Source organism: Thamnophis sirtalis, unplaced genomic scaffold (genome assembly GCF_051295495.1).
Source record: "Thamnophis sirtalis isolate CommonGarterSnake01/CBP01778 unplaced genomic scaffold, rThaSir2_p1.2 scaffold_13, whole genome shotgun sequence".
Classification (NCBI taxonomy): domain Eukaryota; kingdom Metazoa; phylum Chordata; class Lepidosauria; order Squamata; family Natricidae; genus Thamnophis; species Thamnophis sirtalis.
Genome location: NW_028261393.1, coordinates 21,249,095 through 21,266,443, shown reverse-complemented (window position 1 = coordinate 21,266,443; position 17,349 = coordinate 21,249,095). Strand labels below are relative to the sequence as shown.

The window sequence follows — 17,349 nt, the reverse complement described above, 5'->3', positions numbered from 1 at the left end:
CGGAAACCCTAACTGTCCATTTCGCCCAAAGCCCGCCCCGCCGGGGGAAGCCCCGCCTCCTCCCCGCCCTTCGTTCGAGCCTTCGCCTTCAGAGACCTTCCGCCCGAATCCCACCTTTCCCTTCTCTCCCCAGCCTAAGACGAGCGAGAGAGGCGTGGCTACGGCTATTTCCCTTTTAAGCCCCGCCCACCTAGCGCGTCTTCTTCTTTACCTGCCTTCTCTCTCTCACTCTCTCTCTCTCTTAGCGTATTTCCGGTAACGCCGGAAGTGGAGCGGGGAGGGTTACTGGGCGTCTCCAGACGGAAGTGGAGCTGTCGGGGAAGGCGGCGGCGGCGAGCGGGAGAAGGAGCCGCGCCCTGAGCCACTGCGCGAGGTGAGGCTGCCACTCCGGAGCGGGGTTCGGCGCCCCGAGTGGGTTGAGGCGGGTGGAGGAGGAGGGCGAGGAGGTTTGAATGGCAGCTGGGTTGCACATCTGCACGGGGAGGGGAGGCGTGTTCGGGTTCTCACGACCCACCTAACCTGCTTCCTGCAATGCCGTTTCCTGCATTCGCCCAGCCGGGGGAGAAAGCTTGTTCGCGCGGGGTTCGTAACGCTTCCAAGCCGCCCCAAGCTGAGCCTTTTGTGCAGGGGAAGCCAGAGCCGCGTTGACCTCCCTGACTTGCACACGGGCGTGCAAAAGGGTAAACTTGATAGGTAGACACGTGTCTCCTTGCAAGGAGGGTTCGAGCTCCGAGCATGTGTCCTGGTTGCAACCCAGAGCTCATTGGAAGGCCTTTTCCTCGCTCTCGGCGGTGCGTGGGAAGGCTCCCTTTGGGAACTGCAGTGTCAGGCGAGGAGGATGGCGGGGTTAAGCCTGCAGACAGACCCGTTTCTCTCTGGGTTGGGCCAGCAGCTCGGGATCCAATTGTCCTTTGGGGTGGGGATCTATTGAAATCCATTCTCCGGGATAAATTAACCATGGAATTAAAAGATGGAGAGGAAACCGAATACTGTAAGATCTGGAGTAGGTGGTACAATTGGTTAGAAATTAGACACAAAATTAATACATAAAAGAGTACCTAGGAACCATAGTAAAGTAAAAAACTATATATACCCATAAATATAGCAAATAACGCTAAAAGTTAAATGTGTGTGTGTGTTGGTGTATGTGTGTATAAATATATATGTATATGTGTAGTATAACATGTAATGTATAAAAGACTATAAAACTTGAAGAATTTGTAAATAGAATGGATAATGGTATCAGAATGCTGTAAAGATTGGAAATGCTGTTTTAAAGTTTTAAAAAGTTGAATTAAAAATATTTTAAAAATAATAATAAAATAAAATCCATTCTCTGAATTTAGCGTCCATGTAGGCACCACAGGGGGGCAATTTGATTTTTAATGGGGGCAATTTGAACCTTGTTTAAACCAAGCTAATGGCCTTTTAGGCTTTCCTCTGCATGAGTAGAGTTCACTTTTTGAGTAAAGTAAGAATTATATGTCACAAGGTATCAGGATTTTAGAAATGGTTAAGTGGGGCATGGCCAAAAAAAAAAAAAAAGGCTGGGAATCACTGCTTTAATCCAAACGTGGACTGAAAGAATTTGAAAAACTTTGCAGGAAAAAGCATGGTTAGAGCATTTTAAAAACTGCAGAGTTTTCTGTGCTGTGTAAACTCTGCCATTTAGATTTTACTGCCTAAATATCAAAAGCAACTTTTGACATAATTTGCCTAAAATAGCCTAGTCCCCAGACTATGACCTTAAAAGATGGAAGTGGCCTAACAATTCCAATATTCTTAATCATTGTGGGCAAGGAAGAAGAGACTGACTCAGCACTACATGTTTTGCCAGTAGACCTGAAAGCAGAATTAAGGCTTCAAGATCAATTGCACAGTTTTAAGAGAGCAGGCAAGGAAAACCTGCTTGCTTGCAGAAGCAGGTGTTGTCCTTAGGGAAAGGAGAACGGTAGCTAGTCAGAATTCATTTTGGAATATGTCTTTGCCCTGCATTGTAATGGGAGCTATGGGGGATATGTGAGCATGAAAGCAGCAAGAGGAAAATGGCTGAAGAGTCAGAATAGAATAATTCAGTTTCGTGCCATTTGTGGTTGCTCTCCTGGGGTGTATCAAGTGACGTGATTGGAATAGAGCCGCAGTTTATTATTGGTTCATCACGAGGAATTTGAAGGTTGAAGGAAAGATGTATAAAGATGGGCCATCAGTTGCTTTGAAATTGGGTGTGCATTATACCAAAGAGATAGTTACTGAGTTTATAAATTGCATTGTGCAACAATGTGTCTTCTTGATTTTGCTTTGCCATGATTTGGAAACCAATTGTGGCTTATTTAAGAAGAAATGTTTACTGATATGGTACTTTAGATCAGATTATTTACAAAACTCTTAGCTTGGCTTGCACTAGGCTGCAAACATCTTACTTTTTATTTGTCTCACCTTATTTGTCTCTCATCACACAGGAGGAAATTCCCATGTTGTAACTTGCAGATCAAGAGTTGTACATTCCCAGTGAGTTGCATACAGGAATTAAGACCTTTGGAAGTTGTATAGTTAAGTGGAAGATGAAGCTGTTACAGTATTCCATTCGATGGACAGAATCATAGGCATGTAACCAGTGTCAATATTAAGTTTAAAGCAGGAAATAATGACTAAAACCACAGAAGAGAAATATGCAGCCGTGTACTCAATCAAGCCATGTAGTTTCAGTTGTTAATCCAAGAGAAAAATCTGTTCTCAAACAAAATATATAGTGAGTGCTGTGGGAAAGTTAATAATCCCACATTGTTTTTGTTGTGAGATCGTACAGTGATGATTGGATTTATGTGATGTTAATGGGTTTGGTTGGTTGCACTGTGAACTTTTTAATGTTGTACATGTCCTTATTTTAGGTTTTAATGTTATGTTCTATTTTTTATGTAGTTGGATGTTTTAATTTTGTTGTAAAGCTGCTGTGAATCTTTATAGACTTGGCAGCATAAACTAAACCCACTAGTACCATTTTTGATAACTACTTGAATCAATGGGGAATAATCCCCAATAGGGTTATTGTCAAAAATGCCCTTTTAAATGTCAAAGAGGACACTTCTATTGGGTGCATTCAGACATCATTAAACCACAATTATTTATTTAAACCATGGGTTTTACTAAGCACAATTGGCTGAGTTCACACATGCTTAAGCAATAATATTATTGATTGGATATGCTTATTAACCCAATACAAGGCAAGTCACTTTGTTGAAGTAATGTTATGCATGAATTTGCCACTGAACCTTGGCTCCCCTTGTAAACTCTCTGGGGAATTAGCTTTGTTATTGGAAAGAATTCAGGTACAGTAAATTACATAGTGATGCTTTCAAATTGCTTAGCCCTCTGTTCTTAACAGCATGTTATTCTCTTAGTTTCTACTGCTGTTTTTCCCCCCTGGCTGCTTATCATAGGTTTGTCAGCAAAACGTGGTTAAGTATCCCTTTCCTGTTCAAAGTCCATCTGATATAATCCAGAGCAGAGGTTGGCTGTGAAATTAAAGTTCTTGAAGCATTATAATGAGAACTATGGTTGTGGGAAGAAATACTCTTGTTCTGTAGCATTTGTGTGTTCAGTTGGGGAGTTTCTCTAAAGCAGGGGTCTCCAACCTTGGCAACTTTAAGACTTGTGGACTTCAACTCCCAGAATTCCTCAGCCAGCAACTCTGGGAGTTGAAGTCCACAAGTCTTAAAGTTGCCAAGGTTGAAAATCCCTGCTCTAAAGTGCCTTTTTTGACAACTAAGCTTTGCCTGAACAATAGACTCTGACCCCTCTCTCCCCCACCCCCCACCCCCAGTTAGAACCGATTCTAAAAATTCTGCTTGTAGATACTTATCCTTCAAGAATTCATTGATGGTATGATTGTTTGTGAATGACTGTAGAAATCACTTTGCATTTGCTAATTGTGGAGCACAAAAGCTATTTTTTTTTCCAGAAAAGGCTTGTCTAAAAGCAAAGGTCAGTGATACACTGAACGGGTGAAGTTTTTACTGGTAGCTACATCAGGTGTAAACCTGTGAAGCAAAGGTAGATGCTGAACTTTTTGTGGAAGCTGTAGCTAGTTTAAATATTACATTTGCACTGAGAAATATGTGACTAAGTTGCAGTATGTAAAGTCTCCTGTTTGCAATTTTTTGATGCAATCTTTTTTAGATGGTATTAAAAGTAATTGTTGTTAGTTGTGAAGTCGTGTCCAACCCATCGTGACCCCATGGACAACGTTCCTCCAGGCCTTCCTGCCCTCTACCATCCTCTGATGTACATTGAAGCTCATGCCTACAGCTTCAGTGACTCCATCCAACCACCTCATTCTCTGTTGTTCCCTTCTTTTTTTGCCCTCAGTCTTTTATTATTAAAAGAATTAAAAGTAGAGCTGCTTAATTCAGAAACATTCCGTCCCTTTAAACCTTGGGCTTACTTGATCAGTGATAGTTTGTGAAAATCTGAGTTCTCAATATAGGTAGAATTTTTAACGTGTCTCTTCAAATCAATCTTGACTGCTGGCAGTTGTCCAGGCAGTTTTCTTGCCACTGGTTTTGGAAGTGGCTTGCCCTTGCCCTCCTTCCTAGGGCTAAAAAACAGAGAGGTCCAAGGTCACCCTGCTGGATTCGTGCCCATATCAGGACTAAAACTTGCAAACGCTTGATTTCTGGTTCATTGCCTTAACATTATACAAACTGGGTGCCATAGATATACTTGGATTTATGCATTTATGTTTTACACAATATTTTATATTGCTTCTTCATAGACTTCGTGCCATTAATAATTAAACTCTGCAAGGGCCACTGCTTCCAAGTAGGAAGGCAAAGATTGGATGTGGTTGAAAAATGTATGCATTGGTAAAATGCCCCTGTCTGAGCGTAGGAAAAACTTAGGGAAGTTTCACATTCTGGAGGCCAGTGCAGACTTTCTTGGTATTTTGTGAAAATATTTCTGGTGTCTGTTTCCAAATAGGGCTGGGTGCGCTTCTAGCTTCAGGCCTGCAACAGTTTGAAAGATTCCTCAGGATTAGAAGCAATTGCTTGCAGCTTTGAAGCTCAGCTTGGTGGAGAAAATGGGGTTTGTTGTTCAAACAGACCAGTATGGTGTGCAGTAATAGACCAGTCTATTCTGTTAACAGATATTAATTTGTTTTAATGAAATGCAGGTAGTGCCTCTCCAAATTATTTAAACATGGAGGAAAGTAGTATTTGTATCCATTAAAATATGTACTTCAGATTTATGAATACCAAGAATAGTATTTATTAACTGGAAACACCTCCCTCCCTCCCCCCCTCTGTGCATGCTTTGCTAGAGTGATGCACTATTCAGTTCTAATAAAATTAAAATGACCGTCTTAGCTAATACTTGTCAGAAATGATAATTGATTTTCTAACGTTGGGTAAATAATATTTGTCACCATGGAAAGGGTTTGTATGTTGTGCAAATCCATGATGTTTTTTATCTGGTTTTTGGCTTAATATGATGCATGAATTGTGTTGTGTGTGTTTTTTCAACAATCCAATTTTGTTTGAAGCAATTAAGCTGAAATTTAGTTGCTGCCATGTTGTTGTTTTTTAAAAAGCCACCCATGATTGGATATATATACATTGCACTCACCCAAAATATGATTTGATTATTTTTGGTTCAGTACACTTGGACTCAGCTGTCGTGGGTTGCATAAAATAAAGATGGGATATCTTAATCAAGTATGGCAGCGCACAGTGTTGCATTCTAAAGCATGCTCTGTTGAACAGTCCTTAATTGTCTGGGTTCACAAATTGCTACAAGGCAAAGAATTCAAAAGAGTGCAGCCAACAGCTTTTCTTTGGCATTTTGTAGAGTTTCCTTCAAAGTGAGCAAGACCAAAAAACATGGTCTGTCTTTTTGAAATTATTTTGGGTGCCTTAAGTCTTGCATGAACCTCCAGACATTGTGCAACTAAGCCAGGAACGGGAGTTTACAAATCAAAATGTCTCTGTACATAGAATGCACAAAGTCAAGCCCCACATGACATTATGGCATAAACTGGGGCGAGGGAGAAACTATGGTCCCTTTATGACTGCATGGCTGGTCAGGAATTCTGGGGGTTGAAGTCCACAGGATATAAAGGGGCCATAGTTCTAATAGAGAAGTCCTTGGCTTTTGACCATAACAGAGCCCAAAATGTATGTTGCTAAGTGAGAAATTTGTTAAGGGAGTTTTGCTCCATTTTACGGCTTTTCTTGCCACCGTTGTTAAGTGAATGGTGTTTCCCCATTGACTTCGCTGGTCAGAAGGTTGCAAAAAGGATCACATGACCCCAGGGCACTGCAACCGTCATAAATATGAACCAGTTGCCAAGGGGGCCGAATGTAAATCACATTACCATGGGGATGCTGCAATGGTCGTTAAGTGTAAAAAATGATCATGTCACTTTTTTTCAGTGCCTTTGTAACTTTGAATGGTCACTAAGCGAATTGTAAGTCGAGGTGTATATCAACTCACTCTCCGTGTGGTTGGTGGGTCATTCTACATTTTGCATAGTTAAATTTTTCCAGAAATGTTCCACCAAAGTTTGCTGTGAATTATTGAGAAACTGATTTACTCTCCCTTGATCCCTCCCTTTGATTATGACGAATAGAATAGAATAGAATTCTTTATTGGCCAAGTGTGATTGGACGCGCAAGGAATTTATCTTTGGTGCAAATGCCCTCAGTGTACATAAAAAGACAAGATCCATTCATCAAGAATCATAAGGTACAACACTTAATGATTGTCATAGGATACAAATAAGCAATCAGGAAACAATATTACTATAAATCGTAAAGATACAAGCAACAAAGTTACAGACATAAGTGAGAGGAGATGGGTGATAGGAAAATAGTAAATAGTAATGCAGCCTTAGTGAATAGTTTGACAGTGTTGATGGAATTATTTATTTAGCAGAGTGATGGCATTCTGGAAGGAAAAAGCTGTCCTTGTGTCTAGTTGTCTTGGTGTGCAGTGCCCTATAGCGTCCTTTTGAGGGTAGAAGTTGAAACAGTTTATGTCCAGGATGTGAGGAGTCTGTAGATATTTCCACAGCCCTCTTTTTGACTCATGCAGTGTACAGGTCCTCGATTGAAGGCAGGTTGGTAGCCATTGTTTTTTCTGCAGTTCTGATTATCCTTTGAAGTCTGTGTCTGTCATGTTGGGTTGCAGAACCAAACCAGATAGTAATAGGGGTGCAGATGACAGACTCATGACTCAGACCTATCTTCAATTTACCAGTGATTATGAGCAAATTGCTTTGGTTCTGGAAAATGTATCCTAGTTTTCCAGTCTAGTTTCCTGGATACTGGATGAGGATAGAAACTCTGAAGTTGTGTAATCCGCTTAGTTGGAAGAAAAATCCCCTTTCCTAACAGCTGATATCCATCAATTCTGTAAATATTCCATATACTCACATGCTCTCTCCAGAGCTGGCAAAGTTTAAAGGAAAAGCTTGGGAATAAGCGGCAGCTTAAAGCTTAGTGAAAAGCAACTTTTTTCTGAATTCACGAAACACCCTAGGTATCAGTGCTTTTTCTGCAAAGAGGAAGTTAAAAGAGTTTTCTGTTACAGGAATGAGGAAACGACCTTCCTCTTTGAGGCGTATGCGGTGACTTGGAAGCAAAGTGTTGCTTCAGGCAACTCTTGTTTCCTTATTGGGTGGCTATGAATAACGCAATAAGCTGGACTGAAACGGGATTGAATAGCTTGCAGTTCAGTACTGTAGCCAGACATTGTCTTGCCATTGTTGTGGCCAGCCAGCAGAGCTGGTAGTAGATTCGGACAGTGAAGAGGTTGGGGAGGAACGTGGGCCAGTCCTGGAGGCTGGGGAAGGCTCTGATGAGGGCTCTGTGTCGGAGGCAGAGAGGGGGCCAGAGCCGTATGCCAGTTATCAGCTGCCTTCGGAGACAGACATCAATGGGGCAGAAGAACAGCTGGAGCCTGTTCCCAGTGTGCGCATGCGCAGAGCTGCCAGACAAAGGGAACAGCTAAAGAACAGGGGTCGACTTGGGAGTAAGGCCACAGGTGGACGATGAATAGCCCTCCCAGAGCAAATAAAAGAGGAGCGAAAGGGGAGTAGAGTTTGCAGGAGACAATTAGTTCACTTAATTGGTTCCTGACTCTCAAAGGCTCCTTGCCAAGTTTTGCAGATATCAACCTGCCAGCTCTCCAAGCCAGATAAGGTCTGTGACTGTAAATCCTCCCTTGAAAGACACTGCTGGATGTGAAGGAGTAGAATTCACAGTCAGTTAATAAAAGGGTTTTTTGTCGGGACCAGGAGTTTGCTTCGTGCTCTTGGGAAGCCTCGGTCAGAACAGCCATGCTGGGTTAAGCCAACCTCACATTGAGCTACCCGGGTATTTTTCAACTTATGACCACACAATTGAGCCCAACGTTTTAGCTGGTAAGCAAAAAAAATTCCTTTTGAAAGTCTTGAAAGCAAGGCAGTTAAGTGAGTTGTGTCTCATTTTATGACCTTTTCCCATGGTTGTTAAGTGAATCACTGCAAGGAAGTGAATCATGAGACCGTTAAGTGAATCTGGTTTCCCCCATTGAGTTGTTTGTCCGAAGCTGAGTGGGAAGGTGGCAAATGGTGATCACATGGGATAAGGCAACTGTCATAAGTACATGCCAGTTGCCAAGCGTCCAAATTTTGAGGATGTGACTATGGAGATCCTGCAACAGTCATAAGAACCGGTCATAAGTCACTTGTTTCAGTCCTTCAAACGGTCACTGAAGAAATAGTTATAAGTTGAGGACTACCTGGACTGTTGTTCATTTCTTCAAGTGCAGTCCACACCATTGTCCTCCAAGGGTCTCCACCCACCAACCCACTTGTGCTACCCTGTTGTAACATCTTTTCTCATAGAGCGTGAGATGGCACTGTGATTAAGGGTGGGTAGGTCTGAATTGCCATCCTTTGTATCGCATTAGTAGCTGCCTCAGGCCCTGCTTCACTCCCTTGAGAGCCTTTGTTTCACATCCCACGAATGTGGAATTTAAAACATGAATATGTCTGAAGTCTTTCTAAAGACACTCGGAGCAGAGTTATCATATTTTTCAGAGTATAAGACGCACCAAGATTTTGAAGAGGTAAATTTTTTAAAAAAAGTTTTTACACTCTGCAGACCTCCCAAACCCTCTGCAAGCCTCATTTTTCGTGAAAAACGGGACATGAAGAGAGTTTGAGAGGCCTGCAAAGTGCTTCTGAGGCTGGGGGGAGGGGGGCAAAAACAAGCAAAAACTGGCCCATTTTTTGTCCAAAAAAGGGCATGCATAGGCTTTAGGAGGCTTGTAGAGTGCTCCTGGGGGCTGGAGACAGGCAAAAATGAGTAAAAAGGGCTATTTTTCACTTGCATTTGCCTTCCCCAGCCCCCAGGGGCACTTTGCAGGCCTCTCAAACCATTTGCACATCAATTTTTGTGAAGGAGGTGGGGTTTTGGGAGGCCGAAAATGCTGTATTCAGTGTATAAGATGCATCCAGATTTTCACCCTCTTTTTGGAGGGTGAAAAGGTGCGTCTTATACTCTGAAAAATACAGTAGTTGCAGGGGGTGATAGTGGATCAAACATCATTTTCAGATCTAACCAATAGAAGATTTTACTTTGACTAGAGCTGGGATTCATGTTCCAATAGAAAGGGATGATTCATTGATCAAATGGCATAAGTGGTTAAAAAGTAGCTGGCCCATGGTCGTCCTTGGCATTTCCATAAAATTGAGAGATGGATGGGATTGAGGAATATAAAGGGCCTCCCATTTATAAAGATACAGCAGGTTTTGTCCTCCATTGAGGGAAGATAGCTTTCAAAAGCCGCCATCCATTATTTAGCATTCCTTGGAAAATGAGGTTGGGTAGGAAAAAGCAAACAAGGGTGCTTTTGTTTCTTATCTTGGAGACCTGTTTATCTTGGCACATGCCCACCCTAAGCCTGGCAGGCTAATTTAGCTGAAACCATTGCCCCAATTTGGAAGTTGGGCTTTGAGATCTCATGTTTGCACAAGATTTCTCTGCTTCCCAGACCACCTCCTGGCTTTGCTGTAAGCTAAAAGAACAGGGCTGTTCCTTTTAAGGAATCCCTCCATTAAGAGAAGTCAAATCTTGAAGCAATTACGAACCTTAAAAGTCAAAGGAAGGGAATATAAAGTTAGATTGTCTGATCAAGGTTAAAGCAGTGCATGTTCTTCTTGGGAGTTTCTGCTGACATCAGGACTGAAAAGATGTTTTATGGATTTGTTTCTAGATAAGAGATTGGATGGGCGATGAAGCGATAAATGTTTGCAGCCTTAGAGAGCATGAAGAATCATTGCATTTGTTTTTATTTATGGGAAAGGTTGAAAGTCACTTCTTGGTGTGTTTCCTTTCTTACTTCTCCATCATTTTTCTTGCGCTTTTTACTTCTTTATTCTTTTTCTCTGACTTGTATTGAATTTTATTATAGTATAATATAGCCTTTATTGTCATTGTATATCATGTATACAATAAAATTGGTTATGCCAGACTGTTAATAAAATTATACACAGGACACAGTGGTTAAGATGCTGAGCTTGTCAATCAGAAGATCAGCAGTTCAGCGGTTCGAATCCCTAGCGACGCATAACGGAATGAGCTCCCGTTACTTGCCCCAGCTTCTGCCAACCTAGCAGTTCGAAAGCACGTAAAAATGCAAGTTGAAAAATAGGGACCACCTTTGGTGGGAAGGTTCCGTGCGCCTTTGGCATTTAGTCATGCCGACCACATGACCACAGAGATGTCTTTGGACAGTGCTGGCTCTTCGGCTTTGAAACGGAGATGAGCACTGCCCCCTAGAGTTGGGAATGACTAGCATACATGTGTGAGGGGAACCTTTACTTTTACCTAATAAAATTATATGCACAGATATGCATATGCATATGGAATCCATTCATTAAGATCAAGGAGATTCTTAAATCAGTGGATTCCTTCAAGCCTGAAATGCCCAGCTTCTCTAATGAATCGGAGAAGGAAGCTGAAACTAGCTCAGGCCTCAGAAATACTTCTTCCAAACTGCAGCCTGCCAGAAAGTATTTATGTTAATCACATTCCGTTTAAAATGTCATTTAATCATTTGTCCTAGTATGACCCAATGTGGAGCTGCCCCCCAAGCTGGCTACTTGAAGGCCATGTACAGCCTTCCACCCACACGTAATTGACTCTCCAGATCTGCCCAAAGTTCAAATACTCCCCCCCCCCATGGATGAAAATTGGAAGCCATTTAGGATCAGCGTCCATGTGATTGTGGAGGCGAGTACTTGTGTGGGATAAGAAAGGCAAAACACCCACAACTTTCTGGGTCTAAATACAAACTCAGCAACCGGTGATCCCCAGCCAAGCTAAAACATTAGAATGAATGCAGAAGAGATTGACAGATACCTCCACAAGGACAAGGGGCTTAGAGATTAAAATGTTCCCATTACTTCCATCTGTTTAATTTTTATTGTACATCCAAGAGAAAAGCTGCACCGCTTCACATGCAGAACATTGGCTGGGTTCACCCACATGTTTATCTCTGTGTAATTGCTGAGCGGTGAATATTGCATTTCTGCTCTGGGCCCGGTTTCAGTGGAGAGGGGTTGTTGTGTTTTTTTTGTCAGTATTCTGTAAATAAGCTTCTTTTCAGTGTTTGGCTCTCAGGTTGTTACACAAAAGGCCCTGAAATAGGATTCGGTACGAGCTGCATTAGCTTCCTCCTAACGCCATGGTTGAATTTAGCAGGTGCTGAAAGATGACAGAGCTGCAGAGTCTAGTTGAACGACTGGAAAAAGCTGTGGGGCGACTGGAGATGGTGTCTCGTGGTCCTGGCGTGCACGGTAGCCATGGGGATGGCACCCCAAAAGGTAAGCTCCCTGTGCAAGATGATACCCTTTGATATTCCAAGAGGCTGACTCCATTCTGGTCCTGTGAGCTTATTTGGGCAGTGTGCCTCTGGCCCTGTCTGTTACCAGATTACCAGCTCCCTTTCCTTTCCCTGTACAGCAAGTCTCACCAACTCTAAATCAAAAATGTATAATAGCATTATGCAGTGGTCAGATATGATCGATCCTTTCGCTTTCTTTTCTTTCCTTTCTTTCCTTTTTTCTCTCTTTCCTTCCTTCTTTTTGTTTCTTTCCTTTCTTTCTCTGTCTTTCCTTCCTTCTTTCTTTTTGTTTCTTTCCTTTCTTTCTCTGTCTTTCCTTCCTTCCTTCCCTCTCCCCGACCCACATAGATAAGGTTTAAGCTTTTTTGGAGCTTGATGTTTCTGTTTTTTCTTTTTCTTGTGCATGTCCATTTCTTGTCCACCTTAATGAGTTTGATCAATGCCAGGCCCAAGCAACCAAGACTCCTGGTGATTCTTCCAAGCTGAATTTTTTATTGTTTCCTATAGACAAACTCTTGCCAAACTGAAATAAATGATCTGCATCTACAACATACTCAGAGAACTGTTAGGGAAGGGCTGTCTTCATCCTCTTTCTCTCACACAAAACATCTGAATTGAGTTGTCTCTTATTCTTCTGGACATCACCCCCTCTTTCTTGGGAATCCATCTGACTACTACTTCCCTCCCTCCCTTCTGTTCCATCCGTTTCATTTTTCATCTCACCTTTACTGCTTTTATGCTCGAGGCAGCAAGTAATTTTTATCTTCCTCCTCCTATTTTCCCCCACAGCCCCGTTGGGGTGCCCTTTCTTCCTTTTTAAGCACAGAATGCTACTGCATGCTGCCAATATCAGAGTGTTTGTTCCTTGATTTTCTTTCTCCTAATTAAAGAAAGAGAAGCCAGCATGCTGCAAAATGTCAGCGTGCAGCATCTGCATTCAGTTTCCAATGATGATAAATGGAACTGGTAGGAGGGCCTGTGAGGCAGCCAGAGGGGGAAGAGTAAACTAGTTCCTTGGCATTGGCCATGCCCACATGGCAGGTCTTTTGTGAGAGCACCCACAATATGCTCTCGGCAATCCAAATGTGTTCACCCGCTGAAAAACACTGCCTACATATAGGGCACCCTGTGAAATTGTGTGGGTGCCCCAACCACATGGCGGAGTGGACTGTAGTCTTATCATGCTTGAGGGGCACAAAGTTTAGGAAAGGAAATGCTATCTTTTGGGAGTCAAAGTAATTGGAAAGGGGAATGAATTTGCTTACTAAGGTTGAGCAGCACTTTGGAGTTAATCTCCCAAAGATAATTTGCACTTCAAATTATCTTTTGGAGATTAACTCCAAAGCAGCTGCCCAGCCCTGGTAAGCAAATTCACTCTCCTTCCCAACTCCTCCTCTTATCGAAACATATAACTCAAGTCCAGGGATGTCATCAGGATTGTGTTTGACCTTGGGGAAGGGCATGGCCGGGGGGGGGGGTTCAAAACGTTTAGCAAGGGGTTCTCTGCCTGGTTGCTGGGTGGGCGTGGCCAAGCTGACTCCTGTACCACCATGGGGGGGGGGTGTTGTGCTGTTCCCGGGGTCGGCAGGCTTTGAGCCTCCGAGAGGGAGAAAACGGCCTCTCCAAGCTCCAGAGGCCACCTGAAGTCCGGAAATGGGCCCATTTCTTGCCTTCCCAAACTTCCAGTAGGCCCGATTTTCACCCTCCCCAAGGCTGCGCGCAGGCCCTGCACTTACCTGCAGCCAAAACAGGCCGCATGGGGACTCCTGGAAGGGGAGGGGTGGGTGGGGCCAGTCAGGAGTGGGATTTGGGAGTTCTCCAAACTGCACAGAATCTTGGCTAGAAGTTCTCCCGAGCCGCTGCAAACCCCCAGCAGCCCACCCTGTGGCCAGCTCGACATCACTCATGTTGGGGGTGCCTGTGGTGGCCCAAGCGCTTTGCCATCAAAAATCAGAGTATGGTCCTCCCGAGCTCCATTTTTGTTGGCAGAGGCACCACAAGGCTGGTCCTTCACTGTTTCTAGGGTGTCCCTGTGCGCCAGATCTAAGCACCCTGCAGGCCAGATCTGGCTCAACAGCCTTGAGTTTGGCACCCCTACTCTAGTCTGTTTGTAGCCCCATAAAACCAGCTGCAGCTTTCCTGGGATGACATGCATGAACCTGGAAAAAATACAACTGCTTTTAAAGGGTGTTGCTGCATTTACCCATTGAGGCCCCTCTTGGAGGTTGTATCTATGCCACTAATGCAGCTCAAAATCCTACTGCATGTTTGAAGTGCAACAGGCCTCATCTACGAGTTCTCATCTGCTTTGTTTCTCCTTCTGCAGGAGTTGCTGAGTTTGTGCAAGCTTTTGATGAGCTCTTGGCAGGTCCAGTGGCTGCATACATGAAGATCAGCAGAGAAATTGGCAGCGAAGTCCAAAAACACGTATGACTCACACTTCCTTCCTGTTTCCTATTTTGAGTGGACATAAATACACCACCCCTAATATCTTTGGCAGGCAATCAATTGAGGCTAACGGGCTTTTTGCCCAGAAACTACGGTGGTATGACCAAGCTCACACAATAAATGGTGAAGGGAGACCATGTAGACCCCATTCATATACTTTGTGGGGGGGCTGGCAGTCCTAAAACTTTGGCGGCCTGAGACTGCAAAAGAAAACAAAAATGTTTAGATTCTGAAGACTGCTGTAATTTTGGCATGCCACATTCAAATCTCTCCAGAATAGAAAATTCAATTTACTGAGGAACAAGTTTGAAATTAAAAATAGGCACTTGGCCTGTATTATATTTTCATGGTTATTGTTTTTGTGCAAAAGGATACTACATACATTTCTTGAGCTACTAGCTGTTGTGTTTTCTAGATACCTGCCCAGACAGGAGAATGGGGATATTTCTACTGAAATTCTTAGGGTAGGCCTATAAAATAAGCTAGTGGGACGCGATGGCTCAGTGGCTAAGACGCTGAGCTTGTCGATCACAAAGGTCGGCAATTCAAATCCCTAGCGCCCCGTAATAGAGTGAGCTCCCATTATTTGTCTCAGCTTCTGCCAACCTAGCAGTTCAAAAGCATGTAAAAATGCAAGTAGAAAAATATGGACCACCTTTGGTGGGAAGATAACACCGCTCCGTGCGCCTTTGGTGTTAGTCATGCCAGCCACATGAGCACAGAGATGTCTTCGGACAGCGCTGGCTCTTCGGCTTTGAAATGGAGATGAGCAGCGCCCCCTAGAGTTGTTAATGACTATCACATATGTGCGAGGGGAAACTTTATATAAAATAAGCTACTAAGTGGGGCAAGGAGCATTGAGACTACCCAAAGGATTGTGTGTTTTTTTCCTGAAGTGAGATTGAAACTAAATTTCCTTCCTTTTCTGCAGCATATTACACCAGCACTGACCTATTTCTAAAATATCTCTGTCCAGGCTTTAGGAGAAATTGCAGAAAATATTAACTTTCAGTAGAAGAGAAAGATGTAACTCAGGATTGAATTGGGGGTTTCTCAGCAAGACCTGTGATGTTGCCTAGTTAATTAATGAAAGACCCACAAGCAAACAAGCTCAGAGAAGTCCATAATCTATTGATGTTTTTAAAATACCCATTGTTAGCCAGTTTTGCAATACTAAATAATAATGCAAATGAAAATCAGAGAAAAGACATGAAAAGAATAGAAATAGAAAAGAGATTGGGGAAAAAAAGATTTTTAACTCCCAATCTTCCTTCAGCCAATACAGGCCAGTTCATAGTTCCCCATCCCCTATGAAATTAGATACACAATCACAATATATTAAAATCTTCTCTCTTCCACTTTTTCTCTTGCAAAGCCCATTTTTCCTCTCTCCTTCTCCAGCAAGTCTTCAAGCCTTTATTAATAGGCATATCAAATCTTAGTTACAGGGTGATTTGCACCATGCTGAATGGGTGTATCAGCATTTTAAGGCCTTTGGCTTTGACTTATATTAGTCATCCTTGCAAACTTTCTGTCATAAGGTCCTGAGGCTATTGTTTTAATGTTATTTTTGTTTGTTCGTTTCATTGTTTAAATTACCTTTGCTTGTTGCATGCAAATGTAAGAAACAATATATATAGCCTGTCTTACAAGTCAGTCAATCTTGGAATTCTATTTTGCCAACCAATCATTGCAGCTAATTCATACAGTTGTCTGTTTCTCCTTCTCTTATAGGCTGAGATGGTCCATGCTGGATTAATGACCGAGAGAACTCTTCTGATGACAGCATCACAGTGCCAGCAGCCCATAGCAGTAAGTGGAGAAAAACCTTTAGAATTATAGTGCTTGTTTACAGTGATACATGGAGTGCATGGCTCAGTGGCTAAGACACTGAGCTTGTCGATCAGAAAGGTCGCAGTTTAGCGGTTCGAATCCCTAGCACCGTGTAACGGAGTGAGCTCCTGTTACTTGTCCCAGTTTCTGGCAACTTAGCAGTTTGAAAATATGTAAAAAATGCAAGTAGAAAAATAGGGACCACCTTTGATGGGAAGGGAACAGCATTCCGTGTGCCTTCAGCATTTAGCCATGCTGGCCACATGGCCACCGAGACGTCTTTGGACAGCGCTGGCTCTTCGGTTTTGAAACAGAGATGAGCACCGCCCTATTTTTCTACTTGCATTTTTACATGCTTTCGAACTGCTAGATTGGTAGAAGCTGGGACAAGTAACGGGAGCTCACTCCATTACGCGGCGCTAGTGATTTGAACCACCGAATTGCCGACTTTTCTGATCGACAAGCTCAACGTCTTAGCCACTGAGCCACCGTGTCCTTCAATGGGACTAGGCAGCCATCAATTATGATCAAGGAGAACCCTGGGCAGCAAGAGGATTTGGGTGCATAAATAATTCACTTCTTGGTTTTCCTACTTTTGCACCTGCAGAGTAACTTCTCCGTCGTGTTGAAGCCAATATCGGATCAGATCCAAGTGGTCCAGAACTTCAGGGAGAAGAACCGTGGCAGCAAATTCTTCAACCACCTCTCGACAGTTAGCGAAAGCATCCCTGCACTAGGCTGGGTCGCCATGGTAAGGATTTGGGGACCAAAACTTCTCCATGCAAAGTTGCTCCGAGCTTTTCTGAGTCCTAGTGGACAGCCATTTAAATATGAGCCAGCTGTGTGCAGCAGCTGCCAAAAAAGCCAACACAGTTCTAGACTGCATAAATGGATAGAATCAAGATCACGTGAAGTGTTAATACCACTTTATAAGGCCTTGGTAAGGCCACACTTGGAATACTGCATTCAGTTTTGGTCACCATGATGTAAAAAAGATGTAGAGACTCTAAAAAGAGTGCAGAGAAGAGCAACAAAGAGGATTAGGGGACTGGAGGCTAAAACATATGAAGAACGGTTGCAGGAACTGGGTATGTCTAGTTTGAGTAAAAGAAGGACTAGGGGAGACATGATAGCAGTGTTCCAATATCTCAGGGGTTGCCACAAAGAAGAGGGAGTCAA

The 17,349-nt window shown here is 43.1% G+C and overlaps 1 protein-coding gene across 2 annotated transcripts in view; it reads left to right on the top strand.

The window, feature by feature from the left end:
- Positions 1 to 231: 231 nt before the first annotated feature.
- The window catches only part of CAP1 (cyclase associated actin cytoskeleton regulatory protein 1), a 29,172-nt gene continuing 12,054 nt past the window's right edge, over positions 232 to 17,349 (top strand). Inside the window, exons 1-5 of one of the 2 annotated variants that reach the window (XM_087728243.1) lie at positions 232 to 373; positions 11,748 to 11,869; positions 14,216 to 14,316; positions 16,072 to 16,149; positions 16,778 to 16,921. In XM_087728243.1, the coding sequence (XP_087584369.1) occupies positions 11,758 to 11,869; positions 14,216 to 14,316; positions 16,072 to 16,149; positions 16,778 to 16,921 (435 nt within the window). In that variant the 5' untranslated portion in view covers positions 232 to 373; positions 11,748 to 11,757. Of the gene's footprint in view, positions 374 to 11,744; positions 11,870 to 14,215; positions 14,317 to 16,071; positions 16,150 to 16,777; positions 16,922 to 17,349 lie in introns of both variants that reach the window. The other variant, XM_087728244.1, reaches the window with a different exon arrangement.